General features: G+C 42.0%; 1 protein-coding gene across 1 annotated transcript in view; it reads right to left on the reverse strand.

Annotated features, from left to right (window-relative positions):
• The window catches only part of XRCC6 (X-ray repair cross complementing 6), a 234,138-nt gene that overhangs the window by 27,073 nt on the left and 182,333 nt on the right, over nt 1-24,732 (reverse strand). Inside the window, exon 10 of the mRNA XM_082265111.1 lies at nt 12,261-12,361. Within this exon, the coding sequence (XP_082121237.1) occupies nt 12,261-12,361 (101 nt within the window). The remainder of the gene's footprint in view (nt 1-12,260; nt 12,362-24,732) is intronic.

Below are 24,732 nucleotides of genomic sequence, written 5' to 3' on the forward strand. Positions count from 1 at the left end.
CCGTGTAGTTCTGGGCTGATTCCTCACCGTTCTCAAGATCATTGGAACTCCACAAGGGGAGAACTTGAATGGAGCCCCAGCCCGAGGGACATTGAGTGTTATCTTGTGTTTCTTCCATTTGCGAATAATCGCACCAACTGTTGTTATCCTCTCATCTAGCTGCATAGCGATGGTCTTGTAGCCTATTCCAGCTCTGTGTAGATTTATAATCTTGTCCCTGAAATCCTTGGACATCTCTTTGGTTTTGGCCATGGTGGAGAGATTGGAATCTGATTGCTTCTGTGGACAGGTGTCTTTTATACATGTAACAAGCTGAGATTAGAAGCACTCCCTTTAAGAGGGTGCTCCTAATTTCAGCTCATTACCTTTAAAGAAGACACCTGGGAGCAAGAAATCTTCCTAATTGATAGGGGATCAAATACTTATTTAATTAAATCATGAAAATTCTAATTAATTTAAAACATTTTTAAATGTATTTCTATGGATTTTTTTGTTGTTATTCAGTCTCTCACTGTTAAAATAAACCTACCATTAAAATGATAGACTGATAATTTTCATGTCAGTGAGGAAACATACAAAATCAGCAGGGGACAAAATACTTTTCCCCCCTCACAGTAAATGATATATACCTGTGCACAAATACCAATAGCTTGTACGTGTAAATAATCGGGTGCTGAAGGGGTGTGACCATGTTAACACTAGAAATTCTGGATAAACCCTCTGCACACTATTAAAAGAAAAAACAGGGATATATAAATGAAAATCAGGGATTTTATAGTGCAGGCATATTGCAATACATGTTTAAGCTGGCCAACTGGATCAAAAGTAATTCCTCTATGGCCAGTCCTAATCTGCTCTGCAAATGCTATTGTGGACACAATGAAAGCATGGGACAAACAGAAAAAGTGGGGGAGGTTTAGGTCTGGTCACTGACCTGCAATAGAACAGAAACAATATATAACTGTGCTCTAATGTATCAGGTGCTAATGGGGTGTGACCACATATTAATGCTAGAAATCATGGATGGACCCTCTGCACACTGTTACACAAAAAAAAAAAAAAAAATTGGATTTTTGACTTACCGTAAAATCCTTTTCTCTGAAGTTCATTGACAGACGCAGTTCCATATTCTTCTTAACCATTGGGTTATGCTGCCCCCTACAGTAGTAGGACATTAGGCAGGAAAAAAAACTTTACCACGCCTATGGGGCAGTCCTTGAAGGCATACCCCCACTCACTCTGCTATAGGATTCAGTTTTGTTGCAAGCAGGGTCAGAAGTAAAAAACCCCAACCCACGCAAAAATAGAGGGGTGGGTGCTGCGTCTGTCAATGGACTTCAGAGAAAAGGAATTTACGCTAAGTCAAAAATCCATTTTTTTCCATCATTCATTGACAGACGCAGCTCCATATTCTACTTAACCATTGGGATGTTCCAAAGCTGTATTTGCATGAGGGATGAGAAAACAATGCAGAGAAAGAATGTAATTCCCCAACCAGGTAACATGGAGCTCCACCAGGAGCAACTGGAGCTCACCTAGAAACAACATACACCCTCAAAGAGAAAAAATTGCTCTTTTAAAACAGCAGTCTGCAAAACCTTACGGCCAAAAGAAGCATCCGAGGATGCCAACACATCTAATTTGTAGGATTTATTGAACGTGTGCACAGATGACCAAGTTGCTGCCTTGCAAACTTGTATTACTGACGCCTGATGGCGAAAGGCCCAAGAGGCACTCGGTGCCCTAGCAGAATGCGACTTCACAGGGAAAGGTGGAAGTGCAAATCAAAGAATGCGTAGTCAAAGGGTGTTGAAAAAAAACACCGCCAAAGCCCACACCTGGCCTTTAATAGTACCCAAGGCCAACTGCTGCTCAACCCCTCTTTGGAGGAAAGCCAATATCCTAGCCACTGAAAAGGAGTGCGGATACACCTTAATCGATTCACACCATGAGATGTACGATTTCCACGTAAGATGATAAATCTTCCTGGGAGGTAGATTTTCTAGCCTTCAACAGTGTAGGAATCACTGAGTAAGAAAGACCCCTATCCTTCAATACCCGGCTTTCAACAGCCACGCCATTAAAGCCAGCGACTGTAAAGCAGGATGGAAGATTGGCCCTTGAGACAACAGATCTTCCCTGAGAGACAGTCTCCAAGGAGCATTGGCGACCAACCTTACCAGATCTACGTACCAAGACCGACGAGGCCAGTCTGGGGCCATCAGAATGACCAGAATCCCTTCCATATCTATTCTGCGCAGAAATTTTAGCGAAGGAAACACATAGAGCAGCTGATATTGACCCCATGGGGCCACCAGTGCGTCTGTGGCGTCGGCCAGAGGATCCCGAGACCTGGCTACAAACCTCTGTACATTCTCATTGAGCCGAGAAACTAACAGGTCTACATCAGGTGTCCCCCATCGGACACACAACAGGTGAAACACCTCCGGATGCAGGGACCATCCCCCTGATCCAACACCTAACAACTCAAGTAATCCGCCTGCCAGTTCTCCACTCCGGGTATATGCACGGCGGAGAGGGCTGGAACAAAATTTTCTGCCCATATTAAGATCTCAGCCACCTCCCGGGTCGCAAGGACACTCTTGGTGCCCCCTTGATGATTGACGTAAACCACGGCCGTGGTATTATCTGATTGAATCCGAACTGGACAACCCTGCAGTCGATTTGTCCAGTGACTCAAGCAAAGCTTTATCGCTCTGAGTTCCAGAATATTGATCGTAAATCTGGACTCTTTCAGAGTTCAGGTCCCCTGGACACACAGCTTTCCAAGTACTCCCCGCCTTCCCCCAGCTGGACAGGCTGGCATCCGTGGATACCACAGTCCAATACAATGGAAGGAAGGACTTGCCTTGATGCAGGGCCAAGGAACGGAGCCACCACAGAGGAGCACTTTTTGCGTTTTGGCTTAACCGAATCAGATTGTCCAAAGATTTTGGATCCTTTTTCTACTTGCCAAGAATACCCCTTTCCGGAGGTCTCGTGTGGAACTGAGCAAACAGAACCACCCCGAAGGTAGATACCATCAGGCCTAGAGCTCGCATGCAAGTCCGCAATGAGGACAAAGTGCTGCATAACAGCAATCGAATCGCCCTCTGCAACTTTTGCAGCTTTTCCGGGGGAAGAAACACCCTTGCAGAGGCTGAGTCCAGAGTCAGTCCCAGATAAACCATTTTAGAGGCTGGGACCAGGGCAGATTTTCTGAAATTGATGGTCCAACCAAACTCTTGTAGAGTCCATACAGTGACTGACAGATTGCCCACCAGAACGGAGTGGGAGTCTGCTCTTAAGAAGAGATCGTCCCGGTACCCTAGTAGCGCAATCCCCCCCCCCCCCGCTGTCACAGTAATGCCAATACCGGAGCCAACACGTTGGTGAAGACCCTGGGGGCGGAGGAGAGACCAAAGGGTAACGATACTAATTGATAATGTTCCTCTCCTACAGCGAAGCGAAGAAAACGCTGGTGTCCAGCATAAATAGGGATGTGCAGATATGCGTCCTCGATATCGATAGAGCCTAAAAGTCCCCTTTGTGTAGGAACGCGACTACCGTGCGAATTGGACTCCATTCGAAACCTCTGCACCCGCACGAAGCGATTCAGAGCCTTGAAGTCCAGAATTGGACGCACTTTCCCTTTTTTCCTGGGAACAGTAAACAGGTTTGAATAAAAGATTAAAGGGAAGGCTACACTATAAATGACGATACAAGTTATATAGTCCGCCCAAGATAATAAATAGCTGGCTGCAGATGTTGCGGAAATGAATGCATTCAAGATAATGTAACCATTATAAAGATCAGCATTCATTCAATCAGTGTATATTGAATCATTGTAACCAGTCCCGGTAGTTAAGGATGATGAAGCCTGGCTCAAAATGGTTCTTGATCCGTGCAGTTTTGTCATGGAATTAGGAAAAGTTCCTGTAGGTTCCTAAGTTGTAGTTATGAATGTGTGTAGAAATGCCAGTAAAGCGGGGCAGGAAGATACCAAGTAAGATGAGCAGTGTTCGTGCCAAAAAAAAACGAGAAGCAGTTCGTCTCACCAATTCACAGTATGTGAACTGACATGTGGAAATACACTCAATCTCTCGCTGTGCTCACTTGGCTGAGCTGGCAACCTCACCACTCGTGAATTCCTCCTCCAATGAGCGCAAGAGATTGTAAGCTCAGAGGCTATGTGGCAGGAGTCTATTCCATTAAAACTACGGGATGATGTAGCGCTGACATGTTTCGCTCGTGACTTCCGAGCTTTCTCAAAGCTGAAGGGGAAGCTGGGCTCTAGCATCTTATATAGATATCGCTAAACAGGAATTTCTTTAATTTTAACGCTAATTAACCCCTGCAATCCATAACAGCAATCCAAACAGCCACATTCATTACTATAAAACCAACTAAATTTCCTAGTTAAGAAAAACATCTTAAATAATCAAAGCAATCAATATAAAGCAATCATAGTTTGTCTGAAATAATTCTGAAAAATACAATAAAATTGTGACTGTATGAATAAGAAAAAAAAAGAAAAAGTCGAAAGAGAGAAAGACACAGGACATGAAATAGGGGACTTTAATAATTAAAGAAGCTCATGGCTCCAAGAAAACTGACAAGTTGCACTCCATATTTAACCCATGTGTGTGAAGAGTACCAAGTCTATAAATCCACATTTTTTCTTTTTGTATAAGTATCCCTATCAAAGTCACCACGTCTCACTGATAATTTCAAATTGTAGATATCTTTAAACTTTAAGCCTGTAGGATCACCATTGGGATGCTGTAAAAAATGTACAGCAAGTGGGCGATCGTCATCTTTTCTCCGAAAACGTTGTATGTGTTCACCAATTCGGATTTTCAGCTGTCTCTTAGTTTTTCCCACGCAAGATTGTCCACGTGGACAAGTCAGCATATCGATGACTCTAGTTGTGGAACAGTGATTACAATTTTGAATATTAAATGTATTAGTTCCATTCAAGCTGGTAAACACATCTGTCTTTTCTACATAGCTGCAAACCCTACAACCCCTGCAGGGATACATTCCGGTCAGGGGTGTAAGAGCAGTCAGCCAAGTATTGTTTAGAACTTTTTCTCTCATATTTTGAATGAACCAGGCTATCACTATCAATTTCAGATAAAACTGGAGACCTAGTCAAGAGGTGCCAGTGTTCTGATAGAGTGGACTTAACTTGATTCCATTGTGATCCATAATGCGGGACCAACCTTATGTGATTGTCTTTGTCTTTATTTTCCAGTTCTTTATTTTTCCTGTGTGATTTAAGTAGGTTCTGGTTTTTCAATTGCTCTCTTTTTGGCATTTCGGATACAACAATGAGAATAGTCTCTTTCCCTAAATCTACCATACAGGTCCTCTGCCTCCTCTCGATAATCATTGTGCAATTGCGTTTGATTCTGAAAAATTGGCCTACAGGGATGTCACAAATCAATGGTTGAGGGTGATGGCTTGAGGCCTGAAGGAGGGTATTTGCTGCCATTGTTTTACGGTATGTTTTGGTGGTGATTATACCCTCAACGAATTCAATCTGAAGGTCAAGGGAAGGACAGATGATGTTGGTGGGCAGTATAAGTCAATCTGATGCTTCTATTATTAATATTGAGTTGTTCTAAGAATAAATTCAACTGTTCCTTTGTCCCATCCCAGATCACGAGGACATCATCAATGTACCTCAGCAACAGCAGACTGTGGCTGAGATACAGTGAGGGTCCATAAACAACCTCCTCCTCCCCCCAAAGGCCTAGATCGAGGCCAGCGTATGAAGGAGCCCAAGGGGCTCCCATCGTCGTGCCCCTTAGTTGGCGATAGCATGCACCCAAAAATTGGAAGCAGTTGTATTCCAACATAAATTGCAACATCTCAGTAATGAACTCATTATGTGCTCCCAATGTGGTGTATCTATATTCAAGGAAATGAGCGACTGCCCGTAATCCCCATTCGTGTGGGATCGATGTGTACAAGGATTCCACATCTATACCCACAAGAAAACAGCCGTAGGGATATTCAAGGAATCCAGATGTTCGAAGACATTTCTAGTGTCTTGTACAAATGAATGGAAGTCCTTCACCAAATCCTTTATAAGACTATAAACTTACCCAGCCTTTCCAGAGGGCCTCCAATAGCCGATTCATAGGTCCCCCTGGGGGGTTGGTCAGGGATTTGTGGAGCTTAGGGATTATGTAAAAGGTAGGAATATTGAATTCCTTAACTCTCAGGAACTCAAATTCCTTTTTGGAAATTAATCCAGCTTCAAAGGGCAGAGTCAAATTGCGATTACGTACTATCACAAGTGCAGGAAAGGGGTTGTCGCATAATTTTTGATTTGTGGTTGTATCATTTAGTTGGCTTAATACTGTACGACAATACCCTCAAGTTCATACTATATTCCCCCCCTTATTGCTGCCCTTAATGAAGTTTTGCAGCCAAGACTAAGTTGGGAGCTTTCTGAAGTTCCTTAAGGGCTATTCTTTCCTCTTTGTTCTAAAAATAAACTAATCCATTTATGGTTAGTGAAGGGAGGCATTTTAGTAGATCTAATTCGAATATCTGCTGGTCTAATATAGTTGGGGCGAAGATAAATCACAGACATCTGTTGGCTCTACATCTGCATTTTCTTCCAATAATGAAAGATGTCAAGTGCTTCATCCCCATCTAAACCCGTTGGGGGTCTGTTCTGTTATGCCAATATCTAAAAATTACTCAGAAGAAATAGATTTATGTCCTTAAAAACCTCAAATTCATTCATAGAAGAGGTTGGGGAGTAAGAGGCCCTTGCAAAGAAGTGTTAAATGATGTTGATTCAGAGGAAAATTGGAAAGGTTACTACCTTAAGATCACCATCACCCTTTGTGGAATCTGGAGCTGGTACAGGGATCCATTATCTTCTGCGATTCCTTGATCTCAATTCTTGTTGATCCCTTCCTGTACCGATTTCTTTTCCTCATATGGGCTTGTGATTGATATCTGTAGTTTTGTTTTGTCTTTTGAATAGCCCCACTTACTGTCTGATCTGTTGGTTCTAAAAAAGTGACCGATTTTTCTAATTGTTCATTTTCACTATCTGATGAAGAGTTCTTGTATGTATTGGGAGTTCTATTCCTGCTCCAAATTGATTTCTCGTTCGTTGAACTGTTAAATCAAACACATCATCCTTTTCCCAATCAAGAATATTTTGTCTAAATTTTTTTGTACTTTCTACCTCTTTTTTTCAAGCTGTTCATTATATTTTTCAAAATCAGTATTCTTAAAGGGTTTTAAAGAAGAAGCATGTATCTCCTCTAGTTGTGCTTCTTCCTCCTCCACTATAAGTTGCATTACCTGTAGGCCGCTTTCTAAGCAGCTCTTTTTCAACGCTTCCTTTTTTTTCTTATTGCGTTTTGTTTTTTCTAATAAAGTAATACATTTTTGTACATGGCACTCTGTGATGAATCTCTACAGGTTCTTCCTCTTTAATCTTATATGCTTAATTAGTCTAGAGGCCACCCTCATGATAGATTCAATCTCCCAATTATCTTAATATGAGGGGCTTTTCACAATAGCGGCAGGATTCATCTGTATAAGGTTTTTCCTTCCTGCCACTACACAAGTATTTATGGTAGAGCTGGATCATTTTAATAAAAACCCTTGAAAGCGTACCAGAGAGGGAACCGGCGCAATCACCTTTTGCAACAGCAGATCTTGTACCACCTCTCATAGATACCTAAACTGATCTGAAGATAGGCATAGATTGAACAGGAATAATCTGTCCGAGGGTCGGGACCTGAATTCGATCTTGTAACCAGATCGGAGCAGCTCCCGAGCCCATTTGTCCTGAATCAAGGAGGTCCCTGGTTCCAGACAGAAAACAAACATGTCCCCCCACCCCAGATACAGGTGAGGGCGTCCCTTTATGCAGACGGACATTTTTGTCCGCAGATCTGGAGGAGCCTGTTCTCGGCTTACCCGACCGCGTCTTCTTGGAACCCCCAGATGACCTAATGGCTTAGGTCCTTTCTCCTGCGTGCAGAAGGCACGAAGGGGCCGCCTGTGTGCTGAAAAAAAAAAAGTGCCCCATCTATTACGCGGTAACTTGCCCTTAATTAATAGAGGAAAAAGAGTACTCTTCCCACCTGTGAGTCCTTTAATCAATTCATCCAACAATAACCCAAATAGGCAGTCCCCTGTAAAGGGGAGATCTGATAGAGCCTTTTTAGAAGCCTGGTCCGCAGGCCAGCTTTTTAGCCACACCATGCGTGGTTACCATTATTGCGTGTAGAACAACTCCAATGACTCGCGACACAGTAGGTGGAAAAAGGGAGTACCTTTGCAGCTTTTAGGGGATCTGTGGGCCCCAACGCCCCCCCATGTTAAAATTTTCTGCACTGATACAATTAGTGCATCCACCAGCGCCCTTCCATGCGCATGTGCAGTAAAAAAGGACTCATCCTCACTGCAGAGCACCAGAAGTGCATGGACGCAGACCCAATAGAGTCTCTATATACTAAGCTCACCCTGAGAACATAAGAAGCAGGGGAGGTCGCCGACCACAGTCGAGCAAGGAGACGCCGGCTAACAATCCACAAAAAAAACCCCTATTAGACCTAAGGGTCGCCCACCATAAATTACATAAAAGGACATAGCCCCCTACCTATAAAGGGGAAGAGGAGGCCCCCCACACAACAATGCCCCCACGGCCCCCCCCAGTTCAACCGAGGGGCACCAGGCAGTCCATATGTCCACCCCCTGAGGGGGGGGGTGGACATATGGACTGCCATGACAATTACAGGGGCTGGGGGAATGGGAATGGAACCTGTGTGTCCGACCATCTTAAGGAGGGGCCCACGACCACCCGAAACTGCAAGAGCTATGGGGGGGGGACACTACTCACCATACCAACAACAATCGGATGGGCGCCACTCTGGATAGACTACCTCTCCACTTCGGGTGGGGGTGCCGACAGCCAAGGGGCACGATGTGACTCAGGCCAAACCAGGTCGTGTGCATCCCTGCGAGTTGTTTCACTCGCGGGCCAGCCCCCATCCATTGGGGCTCAGGCGTGGCGAGGCCTAGCGCGGGGCTATAACCTGCACACCTTAAGGATCTAGGATATCCAGTCCGAAACCCAGTCTGGCTGTGGATTGCAGTTCTCTCAGGAACATAACTAGCTAAAAAATTTAAATTTTAACAAAGGTTCCCTTTAAAATAAAAAAGCAAGCTAAGATCGAAGTCCCAGCCGGGAACTAGGTCCTACTCCTAAACTAGCCAGAAACAAACTGAATCCTATAGCAGAGTGAGTGGGGGTATGCCTTCAGGGACTGCCCCATAGGCGTGGTAAAGTTTTTTCCTGCCTAGTATCCTACTCCTGTAGGGGGCAGCATAACCCAATGGTTAAGAAGAATATGGAGCCAAGTCTGTCAATGAACGATAGAGAAACAGGGATTTTAAGTTCACACATATTGCAATACATGTTTTTTTTTTTTTGTTTTTTTTTTTAATACTTTTTATTTAGGTTTTTACGTAGTAAAGTTACAAAACGTATAAACATTTGCAATATATTTTAAGCTAGCCAACTGCGTCAAAGTGATCCCTCTAGGGCCAGTAATGTTTTTCCATTATATTGCAGAGGGTTCATCCTGAATTTCTAGTGTTAACATCTGGCCACACCCCTTTAGCACCTGAAATTATATACATGTACAAGCTATTGGGATTTGAGCACAGGAACATCTTGTTTCTGTTGCATTGCAGGTCAGTGACCAGACCTAAATTTAGTAGCCGTCACGTACCTGGTGGAGATTGAGCTGTAGAGGGGGCTTCTCTTGCACCTCTTGTCCAAAACTCCTGGTAGTGATGACAGGTGGTACAAGGACACAGAGCGGAGTCAGAGTACAAGCCAAGGTCATAACAGCCAGGGGGGAATACGGAGCTTGGTCAAGGGAAAGCCGGTTCAAGCATGGGTTGGCAGGTATAGCAGGTCAAGGCACAGGTAAACAGGTGAACAGGTGAACTAGCTGGAGACCACTCAGAAATCACGTGTGCTCACACGCATGCACCTATGCAAAATCTTCTTGTGTATACACTAATAGGTGTGTGCATTCGCACCAATGCCCGTTCTGTATTGAGCATTTGCTCATAATTATGCGCATGAACATGTAATGGCCTTCCAGCTGAGGTTTGCAAGAAACAGATAACCATGGATCACCAGGCAGGAACCAGGAACACGGTGAAGCTTGATTAGCAGGCAGGAGCGTAGCCAGGACACAAGCCAAAAGGTCATCAACAGCTGGGCAGAGAAGGTATAGGAACATAAGACAGAAGCAGAGTCAGGATACAGGCTTTAGTCGGTATATAGTCGGGCGAAAGGAGCGGAGTCAGAGTACAAGCCAAGGTCATAATAGGCAGGGGGGGAATACAGAGATTGGTCAAGGGCAAGCCGGGTCAAGCATGGGTTGGCAGGTATAGCAGGTCAGGGCAAAGGTAAAACAGGAACTAGCTGGAGACCACTCAGCAATCACGTGTGCTTACACGCACGAACCAATGCAAAATCATCTTGTGTATACACTAATACGTTTTCACATGCGCGCCAATGCCCGTTCTGTATTGTGCATTTGCTCATAATTATGAGCACGAACATGTAATGGCCTTCTGGTTCCAACTGAGCTTCTCTTACAGTAGCCCTCCCCCACTTTGTGTCTGTTTGCCCCATATGTTGGCATTGTGTCCACAGTAGCATTTGCAGAGTATGGACACAGTTGGACAGCTTAAACATGTATTGCATTCCGTGTGAACTAAAAATCCTTGTTTTTCATTATTTAGCAGTGTGCAGAGGGTTACATAGTTAGTCCGGTTGAAAAAAAAAAAAGACACAAGTCCACCTAGTTAAACAAAAAAGTTACAACCCTTTATCCACAGTTGATCCAGAGGAAGGCAAAAAAACCCCAGCAAAGCATGATCCAACTTGCTCCAGCAGGGGAAAAAATTCCTTCCTGATTCCCCAAGAAGCAATCGAATATTCCCTGAAACCACTTTACCAATAAATATTATCATCAAATACGAATATTCATTAGTTCACCCAGAATTTATAGTGTTAACCCAAAATAATTTGCCACATGCCAAGTAAGGTCCCCTATGGCTCAGTAGAGAAGTCAACTGATCCAGATGATGAAATAGTATTGGGACACCTGTCTTTACATGCACATGAACCTTAATGGCATCCCAGTCTTAGTCTGTAGGGTTCAATATTGAGTTAACCCACCCTTTACAGCTATAAAAGCTTCAACTCTTCTGGGAAGGCTGTCCACAAGGTTTAGGAGTGCGTCTATGGAAATGTTTGCCCATTCTTCCAAAAGCGCATTTGTGAGGTCAGGCACTGATGTTGGACGAGAAGGCCTGGCTTGCAGTCTGCGCACTAATTTATCCCAAAGGTGTTCTGTTGGGTTGAGGTCAGGACTCTGTGCAGGCCAGACAAGTTCCTCCACCCCAAACTCTCTCATCCATGTCTTTATGGACCTTGCTTCTCCAACATAATTTCCTGACCTCACAAATGTGCTTCTGGAAGAATGGTCAAACATTCCCATAGATAAACTCTTAAATCTCGTGGACAGCTTTCTCGTGGACAGCTAGCTGCAAAGGGTGGGCAAACTCAATATTGAACCCTATGGACTAAAACTGGGATGCCATTAAAGTTCATGTGCGTGTAAAGGCAGGCGCCCCGATACTTTTGGTAATATAGTGTATCTCAACTCAAATGGCCTAGTTACTAGTACATATCGTTATATTAGTTTAAGCTTAATTCTAGGATATTTCAAAAATTACCCTTGCAGTAAGGGAAATCAGCTGTAATACAAATCATATTTCTTACTTCACCTGCAATCAACACTTTTCTCTATAGTTCGATGTGCCAGGAATTGTGCGAGCCCTTCTGTCTTTGCATACAGCGCAGGACCTACTGGAAACCTTGCGTGTGGAAGAGGAAAAGTCTTGACCAGTGAGGGAAATAGTAAGAACAGCTTATTCCTTTATCCCTAAATAAATAAGCATTTAACTCTTGCAGATGGGATGATGAGGGAAAGCACTGCAAGGGTAACTTTTTTACTTGAGTTAAGCTTTACAGTATTGTAAAAAAAAAAAAAAAAAAAAAAAGAAAAAAAAAGGAGAAATGATAACCGGATTAACAGGAATAGAGACACTGATTAAATGTGCTTATTGTTTTGTCTCCAGACAGGCTTTTAAGGTAAAAATAAAAAAAAAAAAAAATAAGGCTTTACGTGTCAGATCTTCAATGGGTTCAGGCTCTAGCAAATTAAGAGCAAGTGCTTCCAGGTTCCGGAAATGCTGCTGTAGAACAGGATTCTCAAATGCTTCACTCCTGGAGAGAGACCCATAGGAAACCCTCATTAATAAGTCATGCCATACTGTACCATGTAGTCTAGTTACATAGTTATTAAAGACAACTAGAGACCTCCCGAAAGAAGTCTCCAGAAAGAATGGACTATCTCGGTACCCACGGACAAGTTTAAAATACACTATAATATCAAGCATTTTGGGACCTCTGTTGAATAACAAAGAAATAAATCCTAAAAAAAAAAAAAAAAAAAAAAAGTTTCCCCTAACTAACTGGCACCAATCGCACGCAAATATGTGTCTTCTCGGCCTTGGTGCTGAGCAGCCTCATATTTGCGTGCAATAGCGCCAGCAGTGCTTTCTCGAGAGCATGCCCTCCCGCCACAATGCCCAGCCGCTCACGGAAAGTTCCCGATCACTACTTGCTATTTGGACTGTTCTGATTATGTGATCGCCAATCACGGCAGTCACGTGGCTAACAACCACGCCCTTCGGCATAAGAAACCCCTTAAATGGTCGGCGGCAGCCGGCACTAAGGGGTTTATCAGACATGTGATGTAAATATATATCCAAAATAGGTATACACAAATAAAGAGTTAAATATAAACAAATGTCCATGAAATATATTCTGTGAAGTGACTACATGTATTCCACCAGTGCTCAAAGAAAAATAAGCCTCTTACCAGGCAGACATGATCTCTAAATTGGTTTTGGAAAATATAAAGTAAGCGTTGGTCCTATTGTCTATGGATGTTGAATACAATCCTCAAAAAAAAATTTTACAACAGTAAATCACAAACCTTTAAAGTGCAGTAGTGCTCAAATAAAGCCAATGTGTACAAGCATAAACATTATATAAAGCAAGCAACTGAAATATATAATTATAGTGCTCGTAAGTGAACCTAAATGACAATGGTAAATTGTGTACAAGTATTGGTGTATACACCTTTTATCAATCAAGTGGCTAAAGTACTTGTAAAAGTGCAAAGGTGCCAATAAATAAATCTATATCAATAGTGAGATATATCAGTCATGTGATTGTACCTTACAATCAATAAGTGAATATATAAAGTGCAATGGTGCTAATATTTAATAAATATATGTGAATGATAAAGTCCGTGCTTTTGCTCTCCAGTGAAATATAGGGCAAAATCCATGCAGTGCATCCAAAGGCAAATCCAATTCAGGTGTTCCCCCTTGTGATCTTGTCAGCTAGTGATATTATATGCTCACCAGATAGAGGCAGGTCTCAAAGACCCCACAGCCCTTGTGTATATTATCAACCCCAATCCTTTGGGTGGTCACGCTTCTCTTCTTCACTCTTTCTGATGAATAACCCCTGGATATCTTATATGCACAATAGGATGCCACCAGAAATCCACTTTTTCCCCTTATACACTTCACTTGGGGTCCCCCTGGATGTAACTCTCATATACATGCAGAGTAGAAACAGGAAGCCCAAATAGTGTGATACTGCTATTTTTTTTTAAATCAATATACAAAAAGAAGATGGGTGCTTACATTGTAATGTGCCCCCCTGGCACAAGATAGATCACTCGTTGCTATGTGGGTATAGGACAATCCCCAAATAGTAACCTTGTAGCGTGGCATTGTCATTTAGGTTCACTTACGAGCACTATAATTATATATTTCAGTTGCTTGCTTTTTAGAATGTTTAAGCTTGTACACATTGGCTTTATTTGAGCACTACTGCACTTTAAAGGTTTGTGATTTATTGTTGTAAAAAATTTTTTTGAGGATTGTATTCAACATCCATAAACAATAGGACCAGCGCTTACTTTATATTTTCCAAAACCAACTTCTTGTGTACATACACAACAAAAAAGCAGCAGCAGGTCATTGGTATATTGCATTATATCTTGCAACACTTGGCGCCTTCTCTTATACTACCATGATCTCTAAATTATAGCATTAGATAAGGGGATATCCTAACAGCAGCCAGATTTCATTCTCACAGCAGCACTCATCCAAGATGTATCATATGCCTGATGATTGGCATCTCAGCAGTGGCGTATCATCCATGTGTGCAGAGAGTTCCCTGGACAAGGGCCCCCTGAGGGTGGCCGCTGTGACTCCCCCCTGCACACATGGATGGATGGTCCCCTGATTCACAGTCGGAGGGACAGCTGTGATCACTAATCTCCCAGCATGAAGTTTTTTAGCCGACAGCCGCTTCTCCTCCTCTTCCTTCCACGGCTGACAGATGAAAAGCCATGCTGGGAGATCGGTGCTCACAGCTGTCCCTCCAGCCACACGAATCCCTGGCTGTTCCCCATGTCCTCCTCCTCTGCCCCTCGTGTGCTCCCCCGCCCCCCCCCCTCCGTGTCGTTCTCCTGCGGCCCCTGTCCTCCTCCATCCCTTATCCCCCACCAGCTTCCCTCTTATCCCGTCCGCTGTTGGGGGGATGTGTCAGGATGGAAAGCGAAGGAAGGGGGCGGTAAACATGCATTTTACCAGCCCCTTCCTTTTCTGAACTGAACACAGTGAGCATTCGCGACCGATTGCTCCTGTGTCCTGCGTTAACCGAGAAGAGTAAACTGTGTTAACTCTGCTTCAATTTATGAATAAGTGGGAGACTCTGTCTCCTGTTCATTCATGTTCAATGCCAAGGCTTATGAGAAAGGGACTGGGGAATCTGTGTCCTCAGCCCCTTACTAGGTCTCAAAGGGGAGATGTCAGGGGTCTGTTTAGACCCCTGATATCTCACGAAAGCCCACTAACAGGGGCGATTAAAAAAAAAGTAAAAAAATTAATAAATATTTTAAAAAAAATTAAATTTTAAAAAAATGACTGACCTCATAAGATAATAAAACAAAAAACATTGACAATGTCCATAGGTCCACTTATATTATCCACTTGCCCCCAAAAACATAAAAAAAAAAAAAAAATGTAATTGAAAAAACAAAATTAAAAAAATAAAATAAAAATAAAGACACTATCCACTTCCACCATCCTGTACATACTACCCACCGCCGTACACTCCGCACTTCTCACTTGCACAATCTATCCACCTCCATAAACTCAGCACTCCTCTCCCGCACATACTACCCACCCCTTTCCTGCACATAGTACCCACCACCATACACTCCATATTCCTCTCCTTTACATACTACCCACCTCCATACACTCCGCACTCCTGTCCTGTACATACAGTGTATTGCGAAAGTATTCGGCCCCCTTAAACTTTTCAACATTTTGCCACATTTCAGGCTTCAAACAAAGATATAAAACTCATTTTTTGTGAAGAATCAACAAGTGGGACACAATCATGAAGTGGAACAAAATTTATTGGATATTTCAAACTTTTTTAACAAATAAAAAACTGAAAAATTGGGCGTGCAAAATTATTCAGCCCCCTTAAGTTAATACTTTGTAGCGCCACCTTTTGCTGCGATTACAGCTGTAAGTCGCTTGGTGTATGTCTCTATCAGTTTTGCACATCGAGAGACTGAAATTTTTGCCCATTCCTCCTTGCAAAACAGCTGGAGCTCAGTGAGGTTGGATGGAGAGCGTTTGTGAACAGCAGTTTTCAGTTCTTTCCACAGATTCTCGATTGGATTCAGGTCTGGACTTTGACTTGGCCATTCTAACACCTGGATATGTTTATTTGTGAACCATTCCATTGTAGATTTTGCTTTATGTTTTTGATTATTGTCTTTGTTGGAAGACAAATCTCCGTCCCAGTCTCAGGTCTGTTGCAGACTCCATCAGGTTTTCTTCCAGAATGGTCCTGTATTTTGCTCCATCCATCTTCCCATCAATTTTAACTATCTTCCCTGTCCCTGCTGAAGAAAAGCAGGTCCAAACCATGATGCTGCCACCACCATGTTTGACGGTGGGGATGGTGTGTTCAGGGTCATGAGCTGTGTTGCTTTTACGCCAAACATAACATTTTGCATTGTTGCCAAAAAGTTCGATTTTGGTTTCATCTGACCAGAGCACCTTCTTCCACATGTTTGGTGTCTCCCCCAGGTGGCTTGTGGCAAACTTTAAACGACACTTTTTATGGATATCTTTAAGAAATGGCTTTCTTCTTGCCACTCTTCCATAAAGGCCAGATTTGTGCAGTATACGACTGATTGTTGTCCTATGGAAAGAGTCTCCCACCTCAGCTGTAGATCTCTGCAGTTCATCCAGAGTGATCATGGGCCTCTTGGCTGCATCTTTGATCAGTCTTCTCCTTGTATGAGCTAAACATTTAGAGGGACGGCCAGGTCTACGTAGATTTGCAGTGGTCTGATACTCCTTCCATTTCAATATTATCGCTTGCACAGTGCTCCTTGGGATGTTAAAAGCTTGGGAAATCTTTTTGTATCCAAATCCAGCTTTAAACTTCTCCACAACAGTATCTTGGACCTGCCTGGTGTGTTCCTTGTTCTTCATGATGCTCTCTGCGCTTTAAACGGACCTCTGAGACTATCACAGTGCAGGTGCATTTATACGGAGACTTGACAGGTGGATTCTATTTATCATCATTAGTCATTTAGGTCAACATTGGATCATTCAGAGATCCTCACTGAGCTTCTGGAGAGAGTTTGCTGCACTGAAAGTAAAGGGGCTGAATAATTTTGCACGCCCAATTTTTCAGTTTTTCATTTGTTAAAAAAGTTTGAAATATCCAATAAATTTTGTTCCACTTCATGATTGTGTCCCACTTGTTGTTGATTCTTCACAAAAAAATAGTTTTATATCTCTATGTTTGAAGCCTGAAATGTGGCAAAAGGTCGAAAAGTTCAAGGGGGGCGAATACTTTTGCAAGGCACTGTACTACCCACCTCCATACACACCACACCCCTCTCCTGCACATACTACCCACTGCCGTACACTCCGCACGATACATTCCCTATTTAACATTACTGCATTCTGCACTATGTAAGGCACTTCAGACTATTAAATCACACCCCTTTTAAGCCATTTGCAATATTAAGCGCAATGTAAGCCACGCCTAAATTGCCTCATAGCGCCCTGTTTTTTTTTTTGTTTGTGGCCCACTTTATCTTGCACACAGGCCTACTGATTTCATGATACGCCCCTGTGTCTCAGCCTCCACACACAGAAAGATCGCTGCAAACCCCCAAGTCATAATCCCCCCTTCACCAAATGATTTGGACCAGCGCACAAAGCAAGGTCCATAGAGATATGGATAAGCGATTATGGGGTGGACGAACTTCACTGGCCTCCACAGAGTCCTGAACGCAACCTGATAGAACACCTTTGGAATGAATTAGAGAAGGGATTGCGAACCAGGCCTTTTCTCCAACATCTTTGCCTGACCTCACAAATGCGCTTCTGGAAGAATGGTCCAACATTCCCATAGACACACTCCTAAACCTTGTGGAGAGCCTTTTCAGAAGAGTTGAAGCTGTTATAGCTGCAAAGGACCGGCCAACTCAATATTGAACCCTACGAATTAAGTAAAAAAAAAAAAAAAAAAATTATATATATATATATAGTTGCGCTAACATTAAAAAGAGCATAAAATCATTGTAATGAACATACAATCAAGTAAAAAAAAAAAATTATGCGATTTAAAAACGTGTAAGTAATAGAGAAATCCATAAAGTCCATGAAATAAAGTGCTTCAATGCAGAAAAAGTTAATATAAACATTTGAGTTTATCCATAGAGATGTTGGGTTTAGTTGCAGTTATACTTCCAAATTGGGTCTCAGTGGTCACATTTAATCATCCTGATTGCTTGATTTGTCCATTTTGGAATCCTTCATCCCATTGGGATAAGGCGCAGCCTGACCTCCATCTTGGGGTCTTAATTAGCTGCTAAGGGGCTAGTAAGTTTGGTGTGCACTGTCTGGGTGTAAAGAATCCTTTTTCATAAATTTTTGGAGCACTGGTCTTTGTTAACATTCAAATTCCTTTCCTGGACTTTGTTTATGGAATTTTGTACTACTTGCACATATGTTTTATATCACATAATTTTTCTTTTTTACTTGATTGTACAGCCGTGGCCAAAAGTTTGGAGAATGACACAAATATTTTCACAAGTTTTTATGATGGCAGTTTGCATATACTCAAGAATGTTATGAAGAGTGATCAGATGAATTGCAATTAATTGTAAAGTCCCTCTTTGCCATAAAAATGAACTTAATCCCATAAATAAATAATCTGCATTTGTGAAGGCGGCTTCATGGCACCCAAGAAAGTCCAGCAAGCACCAGGACCGTCTTCTACAGTTGATTCAGCTGTGGGATCGGGGCACCACCAGTGCAGGGCTTGGTCAGGAATAGCACCTGGCAGGTGTGAGTGCATCTGCGTGCACAGTGAGGCAAAGACTTTTGGAGGATGGCTTGGTGTCAAGAAGAGCAGCAAAAAAGCCACTTCTCTCCTATAAAATCATCAGGGACAGACTGCTATCCTGCAAAAGATACAGGGACTGAACTGTTGAGGACTGGGGTAAAGGCTTTTTCAGTGATGAATCATTTTTCCGATTGTTTGGGGCAGCCAGAAAAAACCTTGTCTGGAGAAGAAAAAGTGAGTGCTACCATCAGTCCTATGTCATGCCCACAGTAAAGCATCCTGAGACCATTCATGTGTGGGGTTACTTCTCAGCCAAGGGAGTGGGGCTCACTCCCAATTTTGCCTAAGAACACAGCCATGAAGAATGATATAAAAACATCCTCCAAGAGCAACTTCTCCCAACTATTCAAGAACAGTTTGGTGACAAACAATGCCTTTTTCAGCATGATGGTGCACCTTGCAATAAGGCAAAGGTGATAACTAAGTGACTTGGAGAACGAAACGTCGAGATTTTGGGTACATGACCAGGAAACTTCCCAGACCTTATTCCCATTAAGAACTCGTTGTCAATCCTCAAGAGCCAGGGCGAATTGCAGAGGTCTTGAAAAAGAAGGGTCAAAACTGCAAATATTGACTCTTTGCATAAACTTAATGTAATTGTCAATAAAAGCCTTTGACACTTATGAAATGCTTGTAATTATACTTCAGTATACCATAGTAACATCTAACAAAAAGATCTAAAAACACTGAATTAGCAGACTTTGTGATTATTCATATTGGTGTCATTCTCAAAACTTTTGGCCACGGCTGTGTATATTACAATGATTTTATGCACTTTCTAATGTTAGCCCAACACAATTGTTTTATGGTTTATATATTAATATGTGGATATTCCGTGAGTAAAGCTATCACAGAAATAGATTAAATATATATATATATTTATATATTATATACAGTTGTGCTCATAAGTTTACATACCCTGGCATAATTTATGATTTCTTGGCCATTTTTCAGAGAATATAAATAACACAAAAACTTTTCTCTTTCACTCACGATTAGTGTTTGGCTGAAGCCATTTTTTTTTTTTTTTTATTTTATTTATTTATTATAATAAATGGAACAAAGGAGAAACCTCACATCAATATACATATTTTCCGGTTATACAGTCTATCATATGCTTTCATTTTTCACAAATACATAAAGAAAAAAAAAAAAAAAAAGGCCAAGAATAATTTGATCTAAACCTGTTTTTACTCTCCATCGGAGTTCTCCAATGTCTCAAATATAAATTCTTAACATTTTATTTCTAATAGATTCTAAAAAAAAAAAAAAGAAAGAGAAAGAGGAAAGAAAAAAAAAAAAGGGGAGAAAAAGAGTAGAAAGAAAAAAAAAAAAAAAAAAAAAGGGGGAATTTTCCACAACTGTTTACCCATTTATATTTTAATTCATCACCCATTTATCCTTCAGAGGTGAAACACCACCACCCAGAAAGTCTAGGACCTCATCCCACCTCTCACCCCATTACCTCTGTTTTTCCCTTTTCTTTTCTTCTTCTTTCTTAGAACCTGTCCTTCTTCCCTCCTCCGTCCGACGTCTGTTCACTATACCTCCCATCAATTTACATAGACCTCAGGGGGGAGCAGGAAGCTGACCTCCATTCCCACTTCCATCTACTCCCAAACGCATCATTACTAAAGGACAAACTGAGACCTTCCATCCATGATAGTCCCCTATTCCCCTCCCCCTCCAGGGAAGAGAGAAAAAAAAAAAAAAAAATTATTATTTAATTTGTGCCCACCGTGCCTGTGTCATTATTCCTATTCCTTTATATTTCTCTTAGTTATTTGTTCCATGTCAATTTATGTGTTCCCATTTTCTTACTTTCACCTCAACACTGCAATCTCAGTGCTCTTGGGTGTCTGCTTAATCCCCAAAAAAAAAAAAACATGTAAATCTCCCTCCGTGCTTGTGCTAATATTCTTATTCCCTTGTATTACTTCTGTATTATGTGTTCCGTGTCTATTTGTGTGTTCCTGTTTCCTTGCTTTCATCTTAACCCTATAATCTCAATGCCCTTTTTATCTACCTGTTCCCTTCTAGTGATTTACTTGGATGTACTATTATAATACCATCCCTTTCAGTGACCTGTTCCTTCCCTCAAGGTCTTGTTGTGTGAAAAGTGCCTCTAAAACTATCACAAAAAAAAAAAAAAAAAAAAAAGGGGGGGGGGTTAGAACGGCGACCTCATTCTCCCCCAAGTTCCTTTTTAAGGGTCCACAAACATGGCCCTCCCTTCATCTGATGCCATGAACTGATTCCATAATGACCATTTTTTAGTGTATTGCTCATGACCGTCTTGTGTTGAAAAAATCAAATCTTCAAATTTGTTTATTTCCTCTACTTTATCCCTCCACATCCTAATGGTCGGGGGGTTAGTGTCTCTCCATCTCAATGGGATACATGCCTTAGCTGAATCCAGAAAATGACGCAGGATTGATCGTTTATATTGTCTGCCCGATATATCTGGAGCATGAAAGAGAAAGAATATTGGGTCGTATGGTATTATTTGTTCCATGAATCTCTGTGCTACCTCTCTTATTTGTCTCCAAAACCCCTCTAACCTAGGACATTTCCAAAAGATGTGCAGTAGGGTCCCTTATCCCTCCTCACATCTCCAACATTTTTCCGACATTTGTGGCGAGATTGCATGGAGGCGTGTCGGCGTGTAATACCATCTGGACAATAATTTATAGTTTGTCTCTTGAGTTCGTGTACATATGGAGGATTTAAACGTGAATTTAAATATATGTTGTAATTGTTTAGTTGTAAATTTATAATTCAGTTCTTTCTCCCATTTGTTAATATATTGGGGTCTGTACTCTGAGTTTGGAGTAACTATCAAAGAATAAGTCTTTGAAAGTACATGAGATACCGTGCCTGTTTGTGCACACATATTCTCGAAGAAGGTAGGTATTTTATCAAACTCCTCAGGGAGGGGTAATGATTGTAAGAAATGTTTTAATTGGAGTGCCCTCCACTGATCTAATCCATATCTCCCTCCCTGAGTAGTCAGAGTATTTACTGATACCCAGGTTCCTGATTCCATGAAATGAGAGGCCTGAAATATCCCCGCCCTCCTCAAGCTGCAGAACCGCCCATCCTGATAACCCGGGGTAAACCTTGGGTTTCCCAATATAGGTGTCAATGGAGAATATTTTGAAGAAATGGCTAGTTTAGAAAAAAGTTTAGCACATATCCGAATTGTTGTCCCCACTGTTGGATGTCGCATCATATCCCCGGGCAATGTACCTATGCACCATGGTGATCTATTAAGTGGTATTTCACATTGCGCTTGTTCCATGTTAGGCCAAATTTTTGTCTCTTTGTGACGGCACCAATCTATAAGTCTGCTCAAGTGTGCCGCCTGGTAATATTTTGACAGATCTGGTACCGCTAATCCTCCCTTTTCCTTAGGCAAAGAAAGGAGGTATTTCTGTATTCTTGGTCTCCGCTTGGCCCAAATAAATCTTGAAAATGCTCTCTGTATCTGTCTAAAATACCCCGGTGGAATCAAAATAGGTAGAGCCTGTAGCAGGTATAGAAATTTTGGGAGAATTGTCATTTTTAGTATATTACACCTTCCGAACCAGGAACTCAGTCCCGTTTGCCATTTTCGCAATTGCTCGCAGATCTTACTCAGGAGAGGTGGGAAATTGAGTGTATATACCTGGGAAGGTTCCGGGGGCAGCCGGGTCCCCAGGTATTTTAAAGCAACTTTTGTCCATTTTAAATTAAAGTTAGTGTATAATAATGTTGTGAGGGATGGGGGTGTCCCTATTCCCATAGCCTCAGATTTTCCAAAATTAATCTTTAAATTTGACAGTGCTCCATAAAGACGAAATTCCTGTAATAGGTTCGGAATGGATATTAGGGGTTTTGTGATGGTAAATAACATATCATCTGCATATGCTGAGAGCTTCTGTTGGGTACCCGCCGTTTTTATACCGCTGATGTCTGGGTTATTCCGGATGGTGCAGAGGAAGGGCTCTAACGTAAGTGTGAATAACAGGGGAGATAATGGACAGCCCTGTCTTGTACCATTTAAAATCCTAAACTCCTCAGACAGAACCCCATTCGCCTTAACCCGGGCTGTGGGGTTAGAATACAGTTGTGAGATCCAATCTCTCATCCTATGACCAACCCCTATGTATTGTAAGACTGTAAATATGAACTTCCAACTTACACGGTCGAAAGCCTTTTCTGCATCTGTTCCCACGAAGGCACATGCCTGTTTGGATTCGTGGGCCAGATGCAGAAGATTTAAGGCCTTCACCGTGTTGTCCCGTGCCTCTCGAGTGGGTACAAAGCCCACCTGGTCTAGATGTATCAAAGAAGGTAGATAAGTTTGTAATCTGGTGGCAATGATTTTTGAGAAAAGTTTCAAATCCACGTTCAGTAACGATATGGGTCTGTAGCTGGGGCATGCTGTTGGATCTTTTCCTTCTTTTGGAAGTACTGATATATGTGCACGCAACATATCTCTATGTAGGGGTGTTTTTGAACTTGATTCATTGAACAGATCAATCATTCGCTGGCCTAAAACAGAAAAAAAGGTCTCATAATATGATATTGGGAATCCATCCGGCCCCGGTGCTTTCCCTACTTTAGTTTTTTTAATTGCTGTCTGTAATTCCCCCAAAGATATTTTGGCTGATAAATCTTCCCTCGCCTCTTCCGGCAGGCAAGGCATACCGGATTTGGCGAGGTAGTTAGCCATTTCCTCTGATGTCACAGACTGTTCTCTCAGATTATAAAGTACTTGATAGTAATTCCGGAATTCTTTTACTATATCCTCAGATCTTTCAGCTTTTTGGCCTGTTGAGGTTATAAGTTTAGGGATATAAGCCCTCCCTCTTGTATCACCAATAGTACGTGCCAGCATCTTCCCACATTTATCTCCCGATTCATATACTGCCTTACGGCCTCTCTGAAGTGCTACTTTGGCTTTATGTTGCATAAGGTCTACTATCTGTTTACGTGTACTGGTTAATTTCTTTAATCCTTCATCATTGGGTGCATGTTTGTGTTTTGATTCCAACTCATGTAATGTTTGAAGAAGTTGTGTCATCTGCTGTGTCCGGAGTTTCTTGAGCCGTGCTCCATGTTTGATAAGGATTCCCCTGATCACAGCCTTATGGGCCTCCCATACTACTCCCATGCCTGTCTCTCCTTCTGCATTAATGTGGAAGTAGGAATTGAGTTCTCTTTCTATCTCTGTAACCACATTTACATCCTGTAAGAGGCTTGTATTCATAGTCCATGTTTGTGATCTAGAAAGTGGAGTCTCTTGTAATTTATATATGAGTGTCAATGGTGCATGATCTGACCATGTTATGGACCCCATCTTCACTGATTGTACTGAATGTAGTTGTGCGTGCGGGATAAGAAAGTAGTCCAACCGGGAGTATGCTGCGTGTGGAGGTGAAAAGTATGTAAAATCCTTCTCCCCCGCATGTAATAGCCGCCATATGTCGATGAATTGTGCCCTATGTAGTTGTATCGTGATCTTTTTCCTAATTCTCGGTGGTACTGAGGAGGAACCTGATGATGTATCTTCTGATGGAATCAGAGGCAGATTTAGATCCCCCCCCCAATATCAGTTGACCTTCCTTGAACTCTTGAAGTTTTTCTAAACAACTGGTCAAGAAGGTCTCTTGTTGGCTATTCGGGGCGTATATTGATGCCAGGGTTACCTTAACATTTCCTATATTTCCTTTTAGGAAGAGGAATCTACCTTCTGAGTCTGCATTAATCTGCGAACATGTCCACGGTACTTGTCCAGATAACATTATGGACACTCCTTTAGTTCTACTATTTGAGCTTGTAGAATGGTAGATCCAGGGGTAGGACCAATTTCTGAGTAGTGGTGTTTTCACTTCTCTGAAGTGGGTTTCTTGTATATAGGCTATGTCAATGTGTGAACTTTTTAAATCCGCAAACAACATCCGACGCTTCTCGGGGATATTCAACCCCTTAACATTTAATGAGCAAATTTTTATGGTATCCATGTTGTGGGTTCAAAAAAAAAAAAAAAAAAACCTCAGAAAGAAAATAGAAAAAGA

The sequence above is a fragment of the Pelophylax lessonae genome (assembly GCF_965119305.1).
Source record: "Pelophylax lessonae genome assembly, chromosome: 8".
Classification (NCBI taxonomy): domain Eukaryota; kingdom Metazoa; phylum Chordata; class Amphibia; order Anura; family Ranidae; genus Pelophylax; species Pelophylax lessonae.